General features: G+C 43.5%; 2 protein-coding genes across 2 annotated transcripts in view; one reads left to right on the top strand and one right to left on the bottom strand.

Annotated features, from left to right (window-relative positions):
* Window positions 1-1,736, top strand: part of CENPP (centromere protein P) — a 138,464-nt gene extending 136,728 nt beyond the window's left edge. The window contains exons 7-8 of the mRNA XM_054387228.1: window positions 1,078-1,169; window positions 1,600-1,736. Of these exons, the coding sequence (XP_054243203.1) occupies window positions 1,078-1,169; window positions 1,600-1,736 (229 nt within the window). The remainder of the gene's footprint in view (window positions 1-1,077; window positions 1,170-1,599) is intronic.
* Window positions 1,737-4,797: 3,061 nt separating this feature from the next.
* Window positions 4,798-25,756, bottom strand: part of IPPK (inositol-pentakisphosphate 2-kinase) — a 32,622-nt gene continuing 11,663 nt past the window's right edge. Inside the window, exons 2-13 of the mRNA XM_054387446.1 lie at window positions 20,507-20,554; window positions 16,065-16,160; window positions 15,244-15,310; window positions 12,288-12,409; window positions 11,797-11,886; window positions 11,154-11,212; window positions 10,658-10,730; window positions 9,403-9,682; window positions 8,150-8,300; window positions 6,594-6,696; window positions 6,035-6,114; window positions 4,798-5,023 (exon numbers count right to left, since the gene is read on the bottom strand). Of these exons, the coding sequence (XP_054243421.1) occupies window positions 4,798-5,023; window positions 6,035-6,114; window positions 6,594-6,696; window positions 8,150-8,300; window positions 9,403-9,682; window positions 10,658-10,730; window positions 11,154-11,212; window positions 11,797-11,886; window positions 12,288-12,409; window positions 15,244-15,310; window positions 16,065-16,160; window positions 20,507-20,554 (1,395 nt within the window). The remainder of the gene's footprint in view (window positions 5,024-6,034; window positions 6,115-6,593; window positions 6,697-8,149; window positions 8,301-9,402; window positions 9,683-10,657; window positions 10,731-11,153; window positions 11,213-11,796; window positions 11,887-12,287; window positions 12,410-15,243; window positions 15,311-16,064; window positions 16,161-20,506; window positions 20,555-25,756) is intronic.

Here is a 25,756-nt window from a genome sequence, read left to right as displayed (position 1 = left end):
CTTTAAATTGAATGCTTCAGCTCCAGGTTGCTGAGATCAATTGTTGTCAGACCATCAAAGCTAGAAAATAAACTGCTTCGTTTTACAGTTTTCCTTCCCCTTGTCAGTTCCCAGTTCCATTCCACATTCCCTCTCATCCACAATCATGAAATACCAGAATTTAATCATTTCAGTGGGTTGGTAGGAAATGCACTTGCTTATTAATTTGCTGGCTTTGCCCAGAACAAGCTGGGCATGAATTCTCATGGGATTTTTAACAGTGAAGTGGCAAAAGGCTGAGAAGTCATCCTTAAAGGGAACTTTCAGTTGTGATTAGTCAAATCTCCCCCTCCAAGTGATTTGCTAGTGTGCAGACCCAGGACTGGACTAGGAAAGCCTTCCTTTCGGTAAGGCAGGCTCCTAGAAGCAAGGCCTGGGGGGTACACAAAATGCAGAAAAGCAGACAAGAGGTTCTAAAGCAGCAAATCTACAAGTAATCACTACGTACTTGAGCAGAAAAATGCTTTCCTTGCAGGAGCCAACTGCTCAGTTGTTCACTCCATGTGCTGTAGTCACCTTCTCCCCTCCCAAAGCTGGAAATAATCATTAGCCTCATACACCAACAAAAACTCTTAAAAAGAGTAATTATTATTATTATTATTACTACTAATTTTTACAGATGCAGGCATCTAGGCCTTGAGTGTTTATCCTTGTGTGTTAGTCTAAAAGCCATGAGCACTCTCAGGGTGGACCTTATTCCAAACCCAGAACATCAGTTTATGCAAAAGCTTCTCCTGAAACTAGTTCTCATCCTGTATCCAATGCATGGCACCTGACCCAGGTGTAGGTAGTATGCCAGGGGTGAGGAAAGGGGATGCTATCTCTTTACCACTACTCCATGAAAACTTACCATTCATGAGACAGACAAGTACAGGGCAGGGGGTGCAGGGGGCAGAATCCTTGAGACTGAAAACATGAAGCTTGTTGTTTAAAGAGCACAATGAGTGTGAAGCCCAAACACTGTCCTTGGTGCTTTGAAGAAACCTTCTAGAGAGTTGCTTTGTTAACACTTCTCTGACTCTTCTGTGCCCAATACAGGTTTGAACTGATGGTCGTTTGGAAGATACATCTGGATGAAGAAGGGAGAACTACACCTGTTCTGGACCTTCTGACTAAAGTACCACAACAAGGTAAGGTCGGTCACTACAGGGACACAAGGAAAATATTTTTCAGTGTGAGGGTAATGGAACATTGGAACAGGCTGCCCAGGGAGGTTATGGAGTCTCCTACTCTGGAGATATTCAAAACCCACATGGATGCATTCCTGTGGGATCTGGTATAGGTGATCCTGCTCTGGCAGGCGGATCTTTCAAGGTCCCTTCCAGCTCCTAACCTTCTGTGATTCAAGCAGAACGCCTCTCCCCTTTTCATCTCTTTAGATAAAATAGAAACACGCCTTGCTGGGCCCAGCCAGGCGAAGGCATTGCTCCTGTATAGTTTAAAAGTGATTACAAATAGCTTTGTCCTCCTCTCCTGAGCAGCAGGTAGCTGTTTTTACCCCTGACAGCAGCATTGCAGCTGTTGGTGCCAATCAGGGTCATCATTACACTTCTCTTGCAGTCTCAGAGCAGAACATGGGAAGTGTTGAAGATGCCCCCAGCCGCTTCCGAAGCCTCCTGGGTCTCTTTGGGATTGAGACAGCCATCGAGAACCTGATCAAAGTGGTTGACTCAGAACAACAAACACCACCAGCCTGACTGACAGCAGGTAGCAATTCCAAAAGTAGTTTTAATTAAGATATTGTGTTACACAGTCTATAATTTTATTGAATATAAACATTAAGTTATTTTCCATTTAGAAACCATACTCATAAAACATGCTATCTGTACAATTATGGCACGTTATATATAAATTGTCATGACAGGAAAATAAATACAGCCATTTAAATACAAAAATGCCAAATAAAATAGTTACATGTACAGAGTGATTTCATTATAAATTTTATCTTTCTGAATCATTAATGTACCAGAGTGGTTTATCTTCTTAACATTTTCTAGGTCCCTGGAAAGTGTTAAAAGATCATGCACTGTCAAAATCAAGTCCATAAAAATCCATTTCACAGCTCTATAAAAGTACAGTGATATTAAAATAACAAGTCAGAGACTCCCGGAACAAAGCGTTCTGTTTTTTCTCATTAAATTAGGGTGGAAGGAGACAATCTGATGATTTTCAAGACATACTATGCTAAAAATAAAAGGGGGGAGGGGGTGGTTAACTGTATGAAGGAACTTTTTTCCTCAATGTAAGTGTTGAGTAGAAACAGCACTAAAGAGAGGACCACCACACTTCTGTAGAGGGAGATGGACCAGTTAACTACTGCACACTGCAGCACCTCCTTTGGATTTCCTACTCCTAAGGGAAAGTTCTGGTAGGTAACATGTTACAAAGCATCACATTTCATACCTTCATCCCTGAAGAAATCAAGCAGACAAGCCAGCTGTCTTGTCATCTTCCTTCCCTCAGAGGTACCATTAAGTCAGCTGTGAACTTTCAGCAAGTTTCAGAAGAGTTCCTGCCCTGCCCTAGCCCTCACAAACACCGCTTTATGGAGACAGACTGATACAGCTGTAAGTCACATCCTTCTCAGGTAGGGAGCAATCCCTGAAATCAAGGGGGCAAAACCACAAACTGTGGACTCTTGAGTAGAATTAAAAGGCTTAAAGTTCAGGGCTGCTGTAACCAAACAAGCAGCACACCTGCCTGCTGTGTAAGTTATCAAAACCATTTTATGGCAATGGTGAAATAGGTGGAGAAACCAAGAGCTAAAGCAACAGTATAATACTGTAATTTGAATAACCCACTACCTGATCACCAGAATGGTTGTCCTATTGCTCTGGTAGGTCAGGAAAAACTGATAGCTGAGACTGGCTTCTAGCAGAATCTACAGCTGAGCAATGCCACAGGTCAAGTCTGCATGAACCCCAACTTTGTAATAAAGGATCTTGTTGGGTGTAAGGCAGGATAACTTCAAGTTTGGAATTCAGTAGACAGGCAAAATTGTTACTTTTTCCACTGGCATCTTACTGGTTTAGCTAGTTTTGTCTAACCTTTAGGTTTTTTTCATCTTCAGCTCCTTCTCCCATGAAAATGAAACTGTTTAGTCACAGGTAAGCTTCTATTTGCATGAAATATGTGTCAAGTTACAGCATGAAAACCTTCCACCTGTGGAGAGTCCTTCTTCCTCCCTTGTCCAACAGATGGAGGATGTCTGGATTTAAAACCAGCTCTCTCCTGAGGTGTTCTTTGCAAAGAAGGGGTTGTTACCATGTCACTTGCCAGCTTCCTGCACTGATGTAGCATCCTGTTTGGATGGGAGCAGCCCAGGCCACTATCCCAGCAAGGCAGCTGTGACCTGCAGGTGGATCCAAGAGCTGCCAACACTGGGCCCTGTCCACAGCACACGGTGTGAGTGGTATTACTCTGTGGTTCATGTTTGTTCCTTGAGTGGTGCCAGTCTACAGCGCTTCCTGGTTGTGCTGTTTGAATTTTAGGTAAAAGGAAAATTCCAACATTACACAGCTCCTAATATAAATACATAATTAAAATGCTAACACAGATTCCTTTAAGACCATCAGGAGTGAGCAAACCAGTGCCCAGGTAACAGCAGCTCACTGCAGCTTGAATAGCATCTCTGCACAGGCTGGGGTGTGTAATCCCCAGCAGTATGGGAAAAGCACTTGTAGGTTTTGTCACACCACCCTCAGTCTATTTCCTCAGGCTCCAGCTGGGGCTCTCCCTTGAGGATGGCTTTTACTGCAGCATGGCAGAAGGCTTCAGCTGTTCCCATGCATCTTACAAACCTGTGGAAGTGATGCAGGCTTAGCTTCAGTGATCATCCTGAGGAGTGAGCCCCTGCAGCTTCACAAAATCAGGTACCGTCACCTTCTTTGTGTCACTTAGAAACGAGCCTGAAAGCAGCTGCTGACGACATGCAGTATGTGGGACATCATAATGCCACTGCCTGACACAGTCTGAAAGACCCGAAATCATCTGAAAAACTCAGAATATATTATTCTTGTAGCTCAGCTTCACTTAGGTAAGAGCGAGCTGTGGTTTCACCTTCAATAGCAGCATATCACATACAGAAAAGACCAGTATGTCAGAGGAGTTGAGCCAAGCTGTCACGTGAAAACCTGAAAGATCTTCACCTTTAACCTTTCCACTTAGTTCCAGAAGCTCTAGATAGATAGGAAGTCATCACATAGAACTTCTGGAGGCAGTCTGGTGTTTTTGATCTTATATGTTAGTACTTGAAAGTGTCCTGCAGTGACACGGCCCTGCCACACACTTGAGTGGACTTAATGCTAAAGGTATATATTGGTTTTATCATAGCATTCCCTCTTCCTAGTAGGCATGAGTGAGACTCAAAGCACACGCTCCAAGGCAATTCTCTTGTTAGTAACTAGGCTTTCTACGTTAGTGCAATACTTCAGATACCTTTAATTCTGTGCTCTCTCACTTATAAGGAAGTAGTTTTTCAGTATTCATTTGATCTCTCCTCTAGTTCCAAGGTATGGCACATGCTCTGCTCTGTCCTATTGAATACATTCATTAAGGTTATATAGTGAATGTGTGTTTTAGTGCTATTCCATGTCTCTGAGAAGGCATACCCATTAGAAATCATTTCTTAAAGCAAAAACATTCACAGCTGAAAAATGCACTGAACACAATAGAAAAAAAAATAAAATCACCATAATTGTATTCCATTAATCTTTCACTTCCTAATGTATCTGAATAAAAATAACCTTAAGGAAACAGTTACACTTTATGGAGAACTAATGTGCAGTCTTCATTCTCCTTGAAGAGACTGGACATAACTGGGTCATCTTTGGCCTGTACATTCTTCAAATAATAGTTTACTATCTTGCCGTCAAGTTTGTACTGATGAGGAATGCTTTCATATGGTTTGAGATCGAGGTCCAGCACAGAGACAGAAAAGGTGAATCTTGATTTGGACGTTAGTACCACAGGTCTTTGCTCAGAGCTGGAAAACAAAACCGCATTGCAGAGCTGAGCACTGAACGTTTTTCCTTTGTGCATCCCAGATCCCCTTGCAGAGTGATGCCTGTGTTTATCTTAGAACTTTCACAGGAACCCAAGAAAACAAACTTCAGCTAAGTTAGCACATTTAGGGAACTACAGCTCCACCTTAATCAGTTTAAAGTGAACTTGCTGGTACCTCTTCCAGTCCTTTTCTTTTCAGCTTCCACACAAGCTTAAGCCAAAACATTACTCAGTTGCTGTCTCTTTTGCATTTACTAAGTCTGATCAGCTTCTAGATGCTGTGCATACAGACCAGCAGCCTTAGTAACTAGCAGCAGCAGAAAGAATCACTGCAGCTCCTGTTCAGGTTCAAGGCCATACAGATTTAGTGTCAGAACTAGTGTCCCAGCACACTGAAGGACGGAGGACTTGTTACTAAATTAACCATTGCACAAGTCATCATCAACATTTCACTCAAGCACTGCAGGGCAAACACAAAACACTGTTCTCTAGAAGTGACAAGGCTTTGGTAAAGCAAACTGCCCTAACACAGGAGCAGACCTACTGCTGATCGAGTCAGAATGAAGACTATTGATGCAAAGCCTCCTTCCTTACAGCAAAAGATGTCATCTCTTGATTACTGCCTTATATTTATTCTAACTAGGCAGTTAAAGGCAACTCATCTTGAAAAGTCTCTCCTATGAGGACACCAAGGCAAAAAGAAAATTTACCTAGTTAAAACCATGCACCAATCAGACCTATCCTCTGTGAAATGTCAAGAAGGAAATAAATATCAAACCTTAACCTCTTTTATCAACTTAAAACTCTTTGGAAACAGACATCTGTCCTAAACATCTTAAATCAGAGCTCTACCTTGCTAATATTTTAACAGCCAAATACTTGGACACCCCACAACCACTTTTAGGATGTTACTTGAATTGACTGAACCATGCAAACACATCTTCAACTTCTAACTGAGCAGGCATCACTAAAAAGCAGGTTTGTCTCTCACCATTCATCTTGTAGGCAGGGGGAAAGGGCAATCATGATGGAGCAGTCTTTAGCAGTCATTGCTATTCGGTACTGCTGCACCTGTGCAACAGAAACAACATTAAAAGTGTTCTCTTGTATTTGCATTTCCCCTCAGTGAAGCTCTACAAAAGGTTACAGCACAGTCAGTATGTCCCTGTTGGTGGTACTTTAAGAGCTGGAAATTCTCCAACAGATGGCTAGCAGGAGGGAGTGATTTTACAGCATCCTCTATAAGAATTGTGTTTATTTTCTACAGATGCTTTTCTTGAAGGCCCAAAAGAGCCCCACCCCACGCAAATACTTTCCTCAGTCTAGAAAGGAGAGAAAAATAAAGCTGGTTCTTTCAAGAGCTGATGCTGAACACATCTGGTAATTGTATCTGCTCTAGCTTCACACTAGCACAATAAAGAACATGACCCACACAGCCCTCCGCCAGCCAGCAGAGATGCTAAGGGGCTGTCCCCCCATTTCCACCAGAGAGGTGCTTACTGACAGAGCGGATCAGCTTCAGCAACAGGCACAGGACAAGTGCTCAGTACCTTGGTGAGTGCAGAGGCTACTGTGCCGTCATCTTCAGCTGACAGGTCCAGCAGCTTCTCATAGAACGCCTCGTTGTAAGGGCCATCGATCTGCAGCGTGCTTCTAAACAAACATTAAAAGAAGATTTACAGGCAGCCAAGATGCTGACCAGATTTCAGTCAAGTCTTTCTTCAGCAAGCCCAGCTACTCAGATTAGAGCAAACCAACAACAGCAGACAGTTAATACTCAGAGCTCTAACACCATGCCTAGTCCCTGTGACCCCTGCACCACTCAATATTTGCTGCTGCTTAGGCTGTGGATTTTTCAGGATGAGTCATTCTGAATCCACTGCCACCTCTCTGTCATTACAAGAACAGGATTTTTTTTTTTTTGCAAGATGGGTAAGTTTCAAAATGTGTAACTGTGGAGAAGCTCCCAGAAGTCTTGCTGAACACACAGTGGGTATAACATAAATTTCTCTGACAGGCTCCTTCTGTCATAATCTGTCATTCATCTGTCAAGTTGGGGTTCATGCAGATGAAGACAGAATATGATGACAGATGTCATGATGTGTGCTTTGTCCAGCCTCTTCCTTTCCCATGTTAAACACCTGAACTCCCACTGAAAAGCCAGAGAGCACACCAGGAGGGCTTGCAGGGTACAAACATCCCACAGGTGGACTAGTACATTTTCATATTATTTGTTTGATGTATAAAGCCAGTCACCCAGCAGGTGGCTTAAGCAGAGCTGAAGGGCCAACCCATTGCCCATAAAATAACTCTTCAGCTCTAAGGGCTGTCCCAAGAGCTGAGGAGCAGCAGCAGTGACTTCTGGCAAGTGAAGCCAGAGTGCCCTCGTGTGAGCAGCAGCAGAACTACAACCACCTCACAGCCTGCGAAGGCAGGAGCCATCCAAGGTGAGGCTTTCTGTAGCCATTATTATTACAAATAATAAGCTTCACTTGAGACCACATGTAGCAGCTTGCAACACCTAGTAATTTCTTCACCAGGCAAGAATTACCAGAAGATAAAGATTCCAGTGCCTGAACTATGATTTTATCCCTCAAGCTGTGGGTTGCAGTCTGGCATCTGGAGCTCCTTCTCTCCACACAAGAAGGTGGGGCTGGATAACAGCATGGTCACACCTCTACGATCCTGCAGGCCCAGGATGGACTGCTGCTGAAAAGGGCAGGTTGTAGGCTGACCAACTTGAGAATGACTGTAAAAACCTCCTTACTACTGCAGACACAGCCCTAGCCCTGCAGGTAACTCAGGGCAGGAGAACCCTACCATCCATTTTACTCTATTCTTCGCAAATATACAATGGGACATTTTCCTGTCTTCCCCTATTGTGAACTTCCCATAATCACTACTTAAAAAGCCATGTCAAAATGACTGCCATCAAAACTTTTAACAAAAAAAACTCTATTTTTATGGTATTTGAAATTTCAAGTTAGACATTCAGAATATGCAATACCATGCAGGAAGGTTGCAGACAACATAATAATAGAGTCTGCCTACAGCCAGTGTTGCCTGCATACCTATGTAACAAGAATGAAAACGCATCAAGCCTTACCTCTCTTCTGGAAACTCCTCCAAGTACTGTTCCACTCTGCTGTACAAAGGATAGAGTCCTTCAATATCCAGCATGTCAAGCATCTGAGCCTGAAGGGTTTTATAAAGGAGACAACCCCTCGGTAAGCCAGAGCTTTCCAATTTATGTTTACCTAGAAGAAAATGTATTTTCAAGTAAGGCAGACATCAGTGTCCTCTTTGCTTCATTTTGCCATTATATGTGCTTGTTCACAAAGCAAATCCAAATACTCTTTAGGCCAGTCATGGAGGGGGGAACAAACCAAAACACTTCTGTGTCAGGTTCATGTACTAACCTGCACATTGAAACAGCACATATATGACTGCAGAGCAAAACACCTGCTATAAACCCCAGAAGTTATTGAAAAACAAGCCAAACAAAACCCCACCACAACCCACCAAAAGAAAAGAGCCATTTGCACTGCAAGCTACTTGTTTGAGTCTGTAAGGTTCATTTTTCGTATGAGTTTGAAGCCACCAAAACTCCCTGTGAACAATATGAACTGCTGGCAGAAAGTTATTTGGCATTTCAGCTCCAGGCCCTTTTTACTATCTATTTCATTTGTATTTGCTATCACTGCTGCAAGACAGCTACTTCTCCACAAAATGCAGCAAAACCAACCAGCAAGGAACAAGACCTTCCTCAAAGGCAGAGTAAAAAACGTGCTGCTTCTGTAACTGGCATTAATGGCAGCATCTGGAATAATTAAGAGCTTATGCAGTGAGAAATTAACATGATTGACAGTTTCCCAATGCTCACTTCCCATCTCTTCCCTGCAGTGTTTGTACCTGTCTCTCTAGCAGTAGGAAAAAAAAAAAAACAACCAAAATGAGCCTAGCTTGTGAAGGCTGCCAGGAGGAGCAGGGAAAGGAACAGGTATCACCTAGCACACCAACCAAAGCAGCCACACCTCATCACCCACTACTGAACATTTCCAACCCTGTGATAGTTAGTTACCACCTCAGACTGATATTTTCCTCCATTCTTCCTCCAGCACCTTCTGAATTTATTTTAGCCCTCTCAGTAGGTACAGTGCTAAAAGTGCTCAGTACAAGGTCATATTAAAAACAATTACTGAGCAGTTATGCAGCTCCAAACTCATTTTCTTAGATGTCACAGACTGCCTTGTTTCTGTTCTCACAGGGGCAGTAAAGAGCAAACAGGAGGCAAAAGATCCAAATCATTAGATGTTAACAGTTAATTACTGACAGCATTCAAGAAATATTATTTCTTACCATTTCTTACTAGCTCCTTATTAAAAGCACTTGCTTCACAGTAGCTTCTTCCTTGTGAAATAGGAACTGTCTTCATATCACCTGCCCTGCAGGCTTCAGTACTACTTAGTAGAGCCATAGTTATAACATGGATGAGCTCTTTGACAATTGTCCTTGTGCAGTGGGGCCCACTGACCAACCCATTGGAAGGGAAGAAGAAGGGTTTTAAGTGACGAGCAAGTTCGTTCCAGTCACAGACACTGTCCTGGTCATCTTTACAGCCATAAATTAGTTCCCCATTCTGCAAATGGTTGGGGAAAAAAAAAAAAAAAAGTATTGAGGCACTTCATGAAAGCCAGGTATTTGTACTGAGTTAACCAAAGCATAAATTTAGTTTTTTAAGTCACATAGCACAGAGAAGTGTTCTAAGTCTGTGTACAAACACTGTCCCAGTCCCTCACACGCTTGTCCTCTTAATCAGATACCACAGGTACCAATCTTTGAATTAGGACCAAAAAGTCCATTTAAATGTACTGCTACTTTCCCAGCCTAATCACCTGTAAATAATCAGAACCACAGAAGTTAATTGATCCTTGGCACATTTTCCTATCACTTTTTTCCAAATACTATTGATAGTGGAAAAACACCATGTGAACAACCTTCTTTAAAGGCCAGACTGAAAAAAGGAGGGCTACAAAGAAGGACAGAAAAGGTCTGACAACTCCCTGTACTAACAGAAAAGTAGGACAGTTGATTAAGTAATTCAAATGGTTTAATACTGGAAATAAATTGTAAAGAACCTTATTTCCTGGAATTAATCTGAAAACCTGCATAAGCCATCAACTTCTGCTGTATGATTTTCCTACACGAATGCCACAAAGCAGGTGACTTTTCCCTTCCTCAGTGAGGCATGCTCTGCCTTTGGCCTGCCTCAACACTCTTAACAGCAGTTTGAAAACAATACTTGCAGCAACATGCAAAGTTTTCCAACTTCTTCCTCCTGAATTTCAAAGCTTTAGTCATCTTTAAAAGTTCTATTCTATTAGCTGCTCCTGAGCAATTCTTTCAGACTAACTAGTTCTGGGAAATTAACACTTACCCATCCTGACTTGAAAACCTAACTAACAATTTTCCCACTTTCTTCTTTTGGTGGGGTCCAACAGTGATGGTGCTGATTAGGCTGGTTTGAGGCAGGATCTTGAGTGTTCAGATGATGACGTCAAATTGTTTAAAAGCCAAGGCAAAAAAAGGCAAGCAGAGATATTTGATTGTTTACCTTAAATATTTTCAAGTTGTTCTGTGGCTCCTGTAATAAGCTCTTCAAAGCAAAGTGCATTCTCTGTTTATTTCTAGGGAAAGAAAAAGAAATACATTGAAGAATGTTTTGTCACAGTCTTTAGCTGTTTACACCTGTGCCTGGAGGGCTCTGGCATCTCAGCTAGACACCTGAAATCAACACACCCACTAAGCCTGTTACTCACACTGAAGTCACTGCAAAGACAAAGGGACTGTGCCCAGTTAAACTTGAAATCTGAAAGAGCTAAACAGTTCTGTGGTTAGTATCACGTACCAGAAGGCACTGGAACATTAACAAGCAACTCTGATCCCTGAAATAGGTGTAAGCAAGTACAGAGCCCCAGAAATACTCACTGTGAAAGTCAGACAAGCTGGCACTGATGATCCTTAACACTACAGTGAAAACCAAAGTAAGCTAAGAAAGAAATTGTAATACAGATTTTCTTGGCAAAGAGAGACAAGTCAGAGTTCCTTACCCTGAGAAGAGATCCAGCGGGCAGTATTTACTTGGTCGCTTCCATTTGCCGTTCGCTACCTGTGGAGAGGCACCACTGTTAATCGCTCCTGCAGGAACCACTCTCAGCTACTTCAACAGTCAGATCTGTGGCACTAACATCCTGTCCTCAGAACTCCCATGACATTGAAAGCCCTTGGAATGAGGGATTCCTGACTACTGTGGCTCTACCTAATCATATTTATCTCAAGTCAGTCCAATCACATCCACAGACGTAACACATGTGAAGTTCCAGTGAGGCACACACCACCATTTCAGACACCATCCAACAAACTCCCTGTGTGTTACACGTCGCTGTGAGTTACAGAACACCACCAGGCACTTGGTGAGCTGGACTTGAAAGGAGCTTTGACATCAGAGTTTACCCCACCAACAGCGTTAACAGTCCTCAAAGACTAACATTGTGTGTGTCTGCTTCCAGCTTCCCACAGAACTCGTTCTGTCCCTCACCAAACAGATTCACACCCAGAGACTCAGATGTGTATCCTCCTCCTATCTTTAGTCATATCGGAGGTCTAAGCAAGTTTCAACAGCCGAGCAGAGCTGGAATGGCAAATGCAGCACAGTACAGTGGAAGGAAAGCCCTGTGGCTTAAGAATGCTCACCTTTAGGTGCTGATGCATACAGTAACGACACACCTTGTGCTTTATCTCCTGTGAAACATGGCTGGAAAAAGGAATGAAGCCACACTTTGGCTAAAACAAACAGACAAAGATTATAAATATACATGTATTTCTTTAGAGAAATAGAAGGGTGCACAATATGTAAATCTCGCCAGTTAAAGGAATATTAAACCAAAAAAGAGTCAATGGCAAACACTTAAACCACTGTATATTATTGCCAATTATTTTAGAGTTCTCACTTAAGAAATATGGATACACTAAACTGCTGTGGCCTACAAAAAAAGCCTAGTAATACCTGGGAAATGTCCAGCTTTCCAGAGATCAGGAATTGGTAGAAGGAGGGGAATATTTCATATCCTATGGGTCACAGTGAAAGCAGTGAGCTCTGCCCTATCCCACTGCTGGATTCCTTGCTCTGTCAGTCTCTTCTTAAATACAAACAAAGCCCCAAGGACCTTCCCCTTCGTTAGTACCTTGATCTCGATGCAGAGGATGGGCCGGTGCTCCACGAAACGATAGGTCTGCAGCCTGGTGAGATTAGGAAGGCACATTGCATAGCCACTAAGAGTGTCCATGTCTTTGTCACAGCGAGACTCTGGAGGAAACAAGAAAATGAGGTGTGTGGACATCTCTTTTACTGTGTAGTTACCTTCATCACCAGCTGAGGGGGTGGGAAAAAAAAAAAAACAACACAAAACTTGGAGGGTACAGTTCTCCCAGCTTTAGCCAATTAGGCACCTGCAGAACTCTGCCCTCCATGACCAAACCAGTGTTCAGTCTCCCTTAAGGCTGCCTCAGGCATACAGAGCCTGCAAGAGCTGCCCTGAACCCCAGCTCCTAGCTCAGTCCAAGAGCAGGGCCAGTGAGAGGCCTGAAACATGTCAACTACCATAGTCAGGCTCCATACTCTTTGTCAGATGTGACCTCACGTTTGCTTAACTACATCTGCACTAACTGCCACCCCCTGGTCTAGTCAACAGGAACCTGTGACAGCTGGCAGGAATATCATAAACTACTCAGAAGCTCAGGAGAAAGTGTAAATCTGAACAGCACCTGCAAGTGGTTCCACTCTACCCCTCAGTCTATGTATTTCCCTCGTAGCCCCTCCAGTGCTTACATCAGAACACAAATAGGTGAAAAGGAACATAGAAGGAACAGAAGTTAGCTTCCCCTCCTCACAAGCTCTGAACTCAGAACATGATTTTCCTCTTTTAAAAATAGCTTTTTTTAATATAATCCTGAGAAGAACTGAAGTAGCAAAAGGGTTTCGGACTACGATTAAGAGGCATTAGGTAGATAAAGCCTTAAAATAACCTCCCTCCACCACACACCCTTTGGGACACAGAAAGACCTGTGAAATTTTCATTCAAATTTAAAAAGAACATACACCCCTAGATTTTCAAGTGTTAAGAGCCATGCAGAGTACACCTGTTCCATTATAGCCAATTGCTAAGAAAAATGTCCATTCTGAAAAATGTACTGCAACAGTAAAACAAAAGATCGCACCGACTGCAGCCTGCCATTATATGCTATTCCTCACTAGGTGAAAAGGAAGAAGCCTTCTTTCTCCAGCAGAGTACCAGGGTTTGATTTCTTTTCCTATACTTAAGCAAAAGTACATCTATGCAGCTGCAAGCACTTGCCAAATCAGACAGACCCAGCAATCACAGAATCTTAGGGGCTGGAAGGGACCTCAAAAGTCCAACCCCCTGCCAGAGCAGGACCACCTAGAACAGATCACACAGGAAGGCATCCAGGTGGGTTTTGAGTATCTCCAGAGAGGGAGACTCCACAACACCCCTGGGCAACCTGTTCCAGTGTTCTGAAGTATTAGACAAGTGCCTTCCTAAGCTAGGCCTATGTGAAAGGTATTACTAAGAAACCCTTTCCTCCAGGCTTAACAAAATTCCTGTTAAAAGCGAAGAGTAAAATTTCCTGTTGTAGAGCACTGGGGCAGCTCCTCACAACTGTATGGCTCCAAACTGCAGAAGAGTAGATTTAGATTGGATGTTAGGGAACAAGTTCTTTACCATGAGAGTAGTGGAACACTGGAAGAGGTTGCCCAAGGAGGTAATTGAGGCCCCATCCCTGCAGATATTCAAGGCCCAACAGGGCTCTGGGCAGCCTGATCTAGTTGAGGATTTCCCTGCTGACTGCAGAGGGGGGTTGGACTAGATGACCTCTGGAGATCCCTTCCAAACCAGACCATTCTATGATTCTATATGTTCCTCTGTAAAGGAGGAACAGGAGCTGCAGACACAGAAAACTGAACTTTATAAACTAAAACTAAGTTCTGTCCTTTACTTTTACCTGAGTATTACTGACACTACTTGTTTTCATGATAGTTTCTGGCACTATGGAACTGCTTCTCCAAAAGGTGAGGACAAGTCAAAAACAGAGAGCATCCTGTGCTCACTGTATGTAAATTAGTTCCACTTTCTCCTGGCCCAAAGGCAACAGTACTTTGCTTTAATGACATTTCTCTTCATGGAGCTTTGCCAAAGCAGGAGTTTCTGGCTGTTCTCAAGAACATTTAAGAACACAAGATGAGCACACCATGAGGGACACCTTCTCTTCACCCATTTTAGAGCTTACACCTCACTGAACACAGAGCCATACACAAAGAGCAATGCACCCAAGCACTGCTAAGAGTAACGACACCAAGTTCTGCAGTGCCTCACTTCCCGCTCATGCGTCACAGATTGCTAAACCTTGGCACTCTTGCACGTTCCAAAAGGTTTCACAAGGTCAGCTCACCCTCAGCTCCTGCACTTGGTGCCTCCAATCCCCATCTCGTACAACGTACTGGCATTTCACTGATGGGCAGGGAGCCCAGAGCATCATGTTGGAGAAGCAGCACAGCCCCTTTGTCCCAGAGAAAGTCACTGAAGGCAGCACAGCCTGCAGTGCTGCAGCCCCTTGCAATGAGATGGTAGCTATCAGGAGAGAGACCTGAAAAGCTGGAACTTGAGTCCTGTGAGTCATCAGATGAAAGATGCTTAGCCCCAGGTGAAATACTAAGGCTGAAAACAAGACAGTTTCAGAAACTCCACACCAAATTATCTTCCAAAGCTCTGCTCCATGGGCCAAGAGGAGAAACTGATGGAATTTAAAAAATTATTTCAGGACACATCTTCCACCCCTCTCAGTGACCTTTGTAAGGGACTTCCCAGCAAGCTGAAAGCTTATTCAACAGTTAACAAGCACAGACTTACAGAGAATTCCTTTCCCCAGTTTGATCAAACTAATCTCAGATGCCAGTTTTAATTCTACATAGCCATTTTTTCACATCCAATTTTCAGCTTGTCATTGTCTAAACATTTACAGTTTTCTCATATTCCAAGTTGTTATGGGTTCTATTTTAGCATAAAGAAAGGCAATTTACAGCTTGAGGAAGGCCTCCTCTTAAATGCCATTCCTGGCACTTACCTGGCCTCTCTGGCTGAACTTTTAAACAGAGCTGTCTTACAAAGTCTAAAGGCAGTTGAATAATTTCCTGTTCAAGAAAAAAAAGAAAATATATTTCAACACAAAAATTAATGCCCAGTTTGGGGGTCTCCAAATGGAATACCAAATTTCAGTGGGTGTTAACAACAGTACTGCAAAGTACATGGTCAGCAGCTGCTTCCTCCCATTACCCACCTGTACCTGCAGTCACATGCAACAGTTATTCCACTATGAAAACCAAGAACTCATTTCAAGCCATGAGAAAGAGCATTTGCAGTGCCAGCTTAATGTGCATAAAGAAACCTGTATCACTTTTCACAAATTAAAACGTCCCATGTCTCACATCCCACCCTTCCAAGGCAGATTTGTTGTGCAACTCAAGTTCCAGGAGATGCTACTTTTCCCTCAAGTATCTGATGATCAGTTAACTAGAGCTGGCTGCCCTGAAGACCAGGGGAAAGGTTACTCTGACTGCACAGAAACCCAGACACTTCACATGAAGCAAATTTCTCCCCTTGCTTTGCAGTTAGTCTAAATATATCTCTCTCCCACACCTCTCACCTTATGCAGGGCAAAGAAATGACCACTCAGTAGTAGCTTGAAAGAGCTCAAAGCACAGAGTGCAATTTGGTCACCTCATCAGGCACAGAGCAGGCTCTTTGTTCTCACCCAAACACTTCTGTGTATCTTGCTCAGGAACATTTGCAAACCCTGCTAATTCCTTTTATTGGCATTCAGTATTCCCCAAAACACTTTGCTGCTTACAGTGCAGGAGCCATTTATTTGAAGAATAAAATATTTACCCCGTGATGCACATAGTTCTCCCCAAAGAACTGCTTCATGACATGTTTTCCAAAGTCTACGATGTTCTGCAGATGGTGTAGTATTTCCTCTGAAGTCTGGAAGAAAGAAAGATGGTGATTTAACTATGAAATAATGGTAGCACTCAAGAATACATACACATACCAGGCAATGTTAGCAAAGTAGCTTAACTGCTGTATTCAGTTTGGTAGGTCAATGCACCTTGAAATTAAACAGGCCCATGAATCCTGTGCTGCACTTGTCTCCCTGCTGCTGCCTGAGAGGCTGGGACAGCCAGGAAAATGGTCAGGAGAGATGATTCTTAAGTGTCAGGGGGAAAAGGACAGAGAAAAATGAGAAAAGTGGAGGCGGGGAAGATTACTCTGTCTCTGACCATTACAGCTGAAAAGAGATGCACAGCACACCTGACCAACAGCAAAGAGCAGGAGAGGCTTTCAGTGTTTTATGTTTGGAGACTGGGAACAGAACAGCCACAAAAGCTGGGCCACATTACAAGTCTCTGCACAACCAGGTACAGGATTTGCCACCTGTCCCAAATCCTGCCCCAGCCAATGAAAAATCTTACTAACATGTCATCTTCCATTAGTTTTGGGCTATGTGTCCAAAAGGAAACACTGAAGTTCCACTACAAGACAAAGAAGTCAAGCTAGATAGAAAGGATGCGAGCTCAGCACAGCCTGGCTCTGACAGGCTTCTGCTGACTGAAGAGGTAACAGAGAAGCTTTACAAAGGCATTACTCTGTTCCCAGCACTCCAGCACACTCTGGTTCTCTGCACAGTGTTTTATTGTTAGGATAGACAATCTCTCAGCTCCTGTGCCCTTTTTGTAACACACAAAGCTTTTCTGGAAAAGCACCACTTTGCCTACCACTGTACAACACTGAAACATACAGATTTGCTCTTGGGATTGAGGAACAGTAGAGGAACAGAAAATGCAATGCTCCTGTCCAAGTTAGAAAAATCAAGAGAGGAAAAACAGCATGTGCAGAAAAGAAAAAGCAATAGAGTAAGAGAAAATAAAATACTAGGAGGAGAACACTCAGGTAATGACAAAGTGTAGAGAAAGAAGGAAGTACTATCCCACACAAATTAAACATGTTTAGAGATAAAAGGAGACTGTCACTAACCAGGGGGGTGGAGCATCTTGCCTAAGGGGACATGCTTAGAGATTTGGGACTGTTCAGCATGGAGATAAGCAGGCTCCAGGGAGACCTTAGAGCAGCCTTCCAGTACCTGAAATGGGCCTACAAGAAAGCTAGAGAGGGACTTTTTACCAGACTTGTAACAACAGGACAAGAGGGAATGGATTGAAGCTTAAAGGGAGTAAATTTAGACTGGATTATTAGGAAGTAATTCTTGACAGTAAGGGTGGTAAGACACTGGAACAGGTTGCTCAAGGAGGTCATGGATGCCCCCTCCCTGGAGGTGTTCAAGGCCAGGTTGGATCAGGCCTTGATCAACCTGGTCTAGTGGAAGGTGTCCCTGTCCATGGCAGGGGGGTTGGAACTGGATGATCTTTAAGGTCCCTTGCAACCCAAACTGTTCTGTGATTCTATGACACCAGGGAAAGCTCACAAACAACTAACAGACTACTGGAGCAACACCTTCCAACACTAAAAGGCACTGAGGTGAAAAGCTTTTGAAGGCCCCATTGTTACTGCCAGTTCACTTAGCAAAACACTCAAACTCACCACATAGCTTTAATACAATAAAAAGAGAAGGAAAAAACCAAAACAAAGTCATTCAAGCAGAAGACTCAAACACTAAAATCAGCAATGTGCAGTTCAAATCATTCCACGAGCACTGACACTTGACACTCTGCTCAATGCAAGCCCCAGTGTTACTTTATTATGAGTATTTTTCTTTAGAGCACTGAGTTGCAACAATCACCATTTGCAGTAACAGCACCTTGTTTAACTCCTAGATTACCCAGTCCCAAATCCATAACCAGGTGGTGTGAATACAAAGCAGCATGCAGACGTCTTTACCTTTGCCAGAGGAGTTAAGCACAAGAGACTGAGATACACCTGAATTTCACTGTGCCTCTTACTAGAAAATGCTGTGTTTCAGCTGCTGCTTTCCAAGCTGTTTTCACTGGATGAGCTATAGATAAATAACACTTTCTATCCAAACTCATCCTGCACTAGTCAGGAATACAAATTACACCTATATAAACATTTCCTCCTCTACAGCTCTCATGTTGCTACATCCAAGTATGTCCCAAAACTGACTCTCCAGGACATGTTTACAGATCTGAAGACAAAATATTTATTCTGTTCTGCTCTGAGAAAAACTGATCCTTTAAAAAAAGAAAAAAAAAAAATCACCAGAATAACTAAATCTTTTCAAATTACATAATCTTTCATTTGGAGGGCAAAGCAGGAATTGTGTATCACAAAGTCCACACAACCACAATATGAAGCAAATGCAGAACGCTGGAGCTGGCCATGAGCCAGGTCTCCTCAAAAGGCAACACTAGTGTTCGTAACAGGAGAGTCTTCTCTGGCATGCAGTCACCAGCCTGGAGCACTAACTCAAAGACACTGTTTAAAGCATGTTCAGAAGCAGCTCTACCACTAGTAGCCTTTCTGCTGTCACAGGAGTAGGAGAGAAGAGTGTCTGTCTCAGGCAACTCTGAATGACAGTTCTGCTATCAGTTTCTAAAAAGCAAACTCTTGGTGCTTCACCAGGCTACAGCCCACAGGAATACCTAGTGCCACCCACCTCTGTGCTTGGCAGGATTCTGAGCAATCTCACCAACCAACCAGTCAAGAACCTGACCAGCCTTCTTCAAGCACTAACAGAAGGCCAGGAGATTCTTCTCCTTGTATTTCACTATCCCAATCCAACAAACTAAACACATGTCAAAGCAGTCCACAGAAGCATTATCAACTTCAGTGCTGTGGTGGGTAACCAAAATAGTCACTTCCTTGGCTTCCTTTGCAATGTGGTCAGCTTTTTTAAAAACAATTACTATGCAACAAGCTCTAGGGACTTAAAAAAGGAGCAAAAGAGATGGGACTTAGTGTTTTGTTTTGTTTTCTTAAATAAATATCAATGGCTATTTTATATATATATTGCTATATATATATATAGCAATGGCTTTTTACTTACATTTGTGTTCTAATTCTGCCCTGCTCTATTAGAAATTGAGATAGGTAATGCTTTCCTTTCTTCTGATCCACTGGGTTCTTCCCTGTTCCCTTAACAACTCTAAACATTTTTATCTTGGATTACTACAGAAGTACCAGCTACATGGGTTGAAATCCTGCCACTATGAGCAGATCCAAAACTTAACTCGAATTACACTTCAGTGGTAGCAGCCTTTCAACAGCAGCAGCAAGGCCAAGCAACTTGGATGTAACACTGTGCTGATGGGGGCTTACCTTCCTCTATTCTGATCTACTTCAGCACCTCTCCTCTTCTGTCCCTTGTTATAGTGGATGCATTTTGCTTTGCATTCATCCTCCTGACTTAAAGCAAAACAACATTCCTACATGTTTAATATTCACATTCATCCTTGTTTCTTTTTTCTCAAATTAAGGTACAGCTCATTACAGCCATAACCCTTCTGTATTTCCTTCTCATCGCAACAGTCTGCCACTGAACCTTACAAAGCCACAGTTCAGACACTGCTGCAACTCAAGCTATTCCTTCTACCTCTCAGGTACCTGAAGACTACTTGTTATGTGGAGGAAATGGCAGAATTTTAACCTTCTGCCTCTTGGGCTCTCTTTTATTTTCCCTTGGAGCACCATGCGCACACTTCACTTGTACCCTCCACCTTTCATTCTTGCCCATTTTTTGTCCCCGTTAAAGCAAATCTAAGGTAACTTGCTTCAGTTCCTTCTCCAGCAGAAAACCACCTGCCTCCGTCTGTGACACTGGTGACTGTGCCCCACCATGCTCTTTCTCAACAGACAGGACACTGAAATCATTCTCTGACAAAGGCTATCTTCAGGAGTAGTTCATATCATTGTCCAAATTCCACAGCTTTTCAGCTGCTGAAAAGGTAGTCAACAGCAAACCTTTATCATGACACCAGTGCTGTACTATTCCTGTTCTGTCCCACCTAGCAAGAGTCAGTAAAACTGTCCTTTCTTCCTTAGCATCCTATGTTGAAGGGCAACATTAACACTTTCTCTTGCCACAGCTCTCTTCTCAGACAGATGGACATTCCACTGAAGCCTGACAATATGTCCCAAACAAAGGGCTTGGTATCAGCAGTCACAGAATCTGAGTTACATAAGAGGACATCAAATTTCCTCCTGTTGCCAAGACTCCTGAAACACAGGCACATTTCAAAACCTGTCCTTGTTCTTACCCCTGTCAGTCACAGTTCTTTCATGGGTTTCCTGTTTCTCCTCAGATTTGTTATTGGCTTACCTGGGGGCTTTTAGCAACAGCTCATGTGGACTCTTACCTTGTTCTGGTTTGGGGCGGACTTCAAAAACCGCAGCACCACACAGCGCTGGAGAAAGATAAGAAAGAAAATGGTTTAATTAGCATTTAAGTACTAGCTTAAGAACAACACAATTGTCTGATTCCCCAGTCTACCTCATTTGAGAAACTAAGAACAAAAAAAAAAAAAGAAAACTAAGCCTCTTAGATGGTTACTTCACTCAGCTTGAAATCAAATACATCAGTGTCTGTTCCCAGACTGACCATCACTGTAGCTTGGCAGCCACTCTGCACTCCCAGTCACACGTGTAGCAGGGGACATACTGCCTCAGCTTATAGCACTGCTCTGAAAACCTGCTAAAACACTGTCAAACACACACAGGAAAACACCCTCTCATCTTCACACCTGGCTTGGGGGAGGTGGGAAGGTAGGGAAAGAAAGATGCACTTAGTTAACATCCGCTTACAGTATCAGCACAATGCTACAAAATATTAGGGAGGCACTTGTCAGTTACCAGCAGCAGCTAGGCAGCTCTGTTTATAAGCACTAAAACCTCTGAACTCCCAAAACATGTTACAAGGGGACAAATAGAGCAGGTTTCCAAACACTTTAAAAAAAAGACCCCTAATCGTTGTCCTGTTTACAATTTCTATCCAATTTTGTAACAACTCATCAACCTTCATGTTTTCAAATAAATAAAAGCTGAGGATGTTTTTAGAGTTCAGATAAAAGTATTTTGTAGCTGCTGTAAATTAGGTCTTCCTCCTTAAGCCTATTAAGAGAATATCTGCCATCACAGAAGTCACCTGAAATATCTTTCTCTCAAAATCTGCCCAAAATTAACCAGCACCCTTGATAAATAGACTTTTTATAATTTAAAAAAAAAAAAATCAAATTTTGCCACGGTGTTGAGGAACCTGCAGCCTTACTTGGCAAGGTAGCACACAGCCCCTGCCTCAGATTAGTCAGTCTAAATATCTGATCCTCAAGATATTCACTCTCACTGAGGTACTTCAGCCTATTCAGGCAAGATGTGGATAAAAACCACTGGGCACCACAGTAGGCAAACAGCTGTTTTCTGGAGTTACTCCTTAGTCACTCACCATCTCCATCTGGCCCTTTCTTAGACACACCAAAACCAATTCCATTGTTCTTAAAGCACTAACAAAACAGTACAATGCTCAGGCTCCCTAACAAAGATAAAGCAGATAAAACGTCAGTTAGCTTTGATTCCATGAACCCAAAGTGTTTTTCCCTTCCAAATTAGTGGCCATTAAAAAATCCTCCCACAGCATGACAGCACCAGCAACATTCCGTAGTTCAGGGCTGAAAGCTGGCTCTGGACAGTGCTGAGTGGGAGAGAGCTGTAGTTAGCTTTAATAGCTAGAGAAAAACAAAAGAGATACCAATATGTAATCCAAAATACCAACAAAACAAGACTGGAATTCAGACACTGCCACTGAAAGAGCTAAAATATCTGAAGCTAGTGTAAGTCGCAGTTCCCCACACCTGGGAAATGCTCTCAGGTAAAACACTTTTTTGAGTCAACTTATCCTGTATGATTAAAGTCACAACATTAATAGATGAGGGGAGAGCAATTGATGTCATTGACCTGGACCTGAGCAAAGCCTTCCACACTGTCCCACACCACATCCTGGTCTCCAAACTGGTGACACATGGGTTTGATGGGTGGACCACAAGATGGATAAAGAACTGCCTTGATGGCTGCACCCAAAGAGTGGCTGTCAATGGTTCCATGTCCCAGTGGAGGCCAGGGACAAGTGGAGTCCCTCAGGGATCAGTCCTGGGACCAGTCTTGTTCAACATCTTGGTCAGTGCCATGGACAGAGGCATTGAGTGCACCCTCAGCAGGTTTGCTGATGACACCGAGCTGTGTGGTGCAGCAGACAGCTGGAGGGAAGGGATCCATCCAGAGGGACCTGGACAGGCTGAGAGGTGGGCACAAGCCAACCTCAGGAGGTTCAACAAGACCAAGTGCAGGGCCCTGCATCTGGGTCAAGGCAATCCCAAGCACAAATACAGGCTGGGCAGTGACTGGCTGGAAAGCAGCCCTGAAGAACAGGACTTGGGGGTGCTGGGGGATGAGAAGCTCAACATGAGCTGTCAGTGTGCACTTGCAGCCCAGAAAGCCAACCAGATCCTGGGCTGCATCAAGAGAAGTGTGGCCAGCAGGTCAAGGGAGGTGATTCTCCCCCTCTACTCAGCTCTGGTGAGACCCCACCTGGAGTACTGCATCCAGTTCTGGAGCCCCTATTACAAGAGGGATATGGACATGCTGGAAGGTGCCCAGAGAAGGGCCACCAGGATGATCAGAGGGCTGGAGCACCTCTCCTATGAGGACAGACTGAAAGAGTTGGGGCTGTTCAGTCTGGAGAAGAGAAGGCTCCAAGGTGACCTTATTGTGGCCTTCCAGTATCCGAAGGTGGCTACAAGAAAGCTGGGGAGGGACTTTTTAGGATATCAGGTAGTGATAGGACTGGGGGGAATGGAATTAAGCTGGAAGTAGGGATATTCAGGCTGGACGTGAGGAAGAAGTTCTTCCCCATGAGAGTGGTGAGAGCCTGGAATGGGTTGTCCAGGGAGGTGGTTGAGGCCCCATCCCTGGAGGTGTTTAAGGCCAGGCTGGATGAGGCTCTGGCCAGCCTGATGTGGTGTGAGGTGTCCCTGTCCACGGCAGGGGGGTTGGAACTGGATGATCCTTGTGGTCCCTTCCAACCCTGACTGATTCTATGATTCTATAATCCAAGAGCCCAAGTGTCACAACAACAAAGCTGATAAACTGAACACTAATTCCAGTCACTCAGACTGATAGGAGTGTGGGTGACACTTGCTCTTTTTCTCCAGTTATGCCCAACACATGGCTAACAGCTTAGGCCTAGTGAGCCTGTACACTGTGCATACACCATGGGATTTTTACAGTGTTCAATTGTTTGGATCCCCAGCTTTAAACATTGATAAGAAAGAGGATCAGTGACAGAGTGATCTGATCACCACCTCCGATCAGTTCAGAAACCCGATTGTGTAGTATGCCAAGGGTGTTGGAGATACTCATCTATTCATCATTTCCTGGTCACCAAGCTGCCAACCACTGCTCTGGCAAATCTGACTGCTCTCACAAGACTCCCTACGCTATTTGTTCATTACCAAATCATGTCTGAAGATGACACAGAGAAGAGAAGGGTCCAGGGAGACCTTATAGTGGCATTTCAATATTTGAAGGAGACCTACAGGAAGGCTAAGGAGGGGCTGTTTAGAAGGGCTTGTAGCAATAGGACAATGGTTTTAAACTAGAGAAAAGCAGATTTAGACATGAGAAGGAAGTTCTTCACAATTAGGGTGGTGAAATACTGAAAGAGGTTTCCCAGAGATGTGGAGGAGGCCTCATCCCTGGAGACATTCAAACTTCAGGGGTTCTCAGCAACCTGATCAAGTTAATATCCCTGCTCACTGCAAAGGTTCCCTTCCAATCCAGTGCATTCTGTGTTTCTATGATTCTAAGAGGCAGGATGGGAAGAAATGACCAAAACCATGTCTGGCAAAAGAAGAACATATTGTTTGGCTAATGATGGCAAAAGGAAACCGCAGACGACTTCTCAGTGACAGATCCACTACAATTAGTTGGCCCACAACAGTGCCTCTGTGAAGCTATCAGATGGTCAGAGGAAACACCACACAAAAATCCCCCAAACTTCTTCTAGGGGGAAGTTTTCAGCTAGGTGCATCCCTGGGTGCAATCCAAGACACCTTCACACAAATACACTGCCACAGTACAAAGACTAACCCATTAGATGTCAAACATGCCACTGCTTCAGAACCACTGCCACTGAAAATATTGGCCCACACTGCTCACACTATTGCATGACTGATTCACTTGACCCAGAAGGCCAATGCCATTCTGGGCTGTGTTAGAAGGGGTGTTGTCAGTAGGTCAAGAGAGGTTCTCCTCCCCCTCTACTCTGCCCTGGTTAGGCTGCATCTGGAATACTGTGTCCAGTTCTGAGCCCCTCGGTTCAGGAAGGACCTCAGGGAGCTGCTTTAAGGCATCCGGCACAGAGCCACAAAGATGATTAAGAGAGTGGAACATCTTCCTTATGAGGAGAGACTGAGGGAGCTGGAGCTCTTTAGCTTGGAGAGGAGAAGACTGAGAGGTGACCTCATTCATATTTAGAAATAAGTAAAGGGTGAGTTCCAAGAAGATCTCCATCAGACTCTTCTGGATGATGCCCAATGACAGGACAAGGGGCAATGGGTGGAAGTTGAGGCATAGGAAGTTCCATGGAAACAGAAATGGAACAGGCTGCCCAGGGGGCTTGTGGAGTCTCCCTCTCTGGAGATACTCAAGATCCACCTGGATGTGTTCCAGTGTGATCTGCTCTAGCTGATGCTGCTCTGGCAGGGGGGGTTGGACTGGATGAGCTTTCGAGGTCCCTTCCAACCCCTAACATTCTGTGATTCTTTACTTGGAAATCTTGTAGGTGGTTGTTGCCATGAGGGTTTTTGTCAGTTATCTTAAATGCCTTTTTTTTTTTTTTTTATATTTACAGATTGAACATCAAAGCTGTAGCATGCTTGTCCTCAGCACTTTGAGATCAGGATAGAGCAACTACAATCCTAAATTTCCTTCTCCATATGCACTTTTGTAAGCTTTCCACTACTTAACACCACTTCCACTGATGTACTATTACCATCAAAGTGTTTAGCTCACTGGACAAGCAAACCATGGGACAAAAAAAGCCTGAAAAATCAAGCAAAGAAAAAAAAAAAAAAACTATGCATGGAGGGGCAGGCAAGCATAACACATGGAGCATTAAGAGGGTTCACATCTTTTGAAGCAAGTTGAGCTAGAAAAACAAGAATTCAAAGGAAAAGTTCTGTCTACATTTTCTTTAAATCCTGCAGCCCTTTCCCTCCAAGTATGTTGTGTACCTAGTTAGTGACAAAAAAGCCACCAGAATATCAAATGTGACTACTCTTACTCTCCAAGCAAAGAGTAACAAACAGATAACAATCAAGGTTCTTACTGTCCAGGACTATCCTAGGGCTACAATAAAAGACATTTCCAGTTGTTATGGAAAACTCAAACAATAGCAACACGGATACCAGAACTTGTGTCTCTCAAAACACATTCACAGTCGCACAGCTGCTGGGATGATGTAATCAGGAGCCTATGTTCTGGAGGAGTACTATCTCATGCCACAGAATTTTGAGGCTCCAGCCTTAAGCTTATGGTCCCACCAAGAAAAGCAAACA

Source organism: Indicator indicator, chromosome 15, assembly GCF_027791375.1.
Source record: "Indicator indicator isolate 239-I01 chromosome 15, UM_Iind_1.1, whole genome shotgun sequence".
NCBI lineage: Eukaryota > Metazoa > Chordata > Aves > Piciformes > Indicatoridae > Indicator > Indicator indicator.
This window is presented reverse-complemented; position numbering and strand designations above follow the sequence as displayed.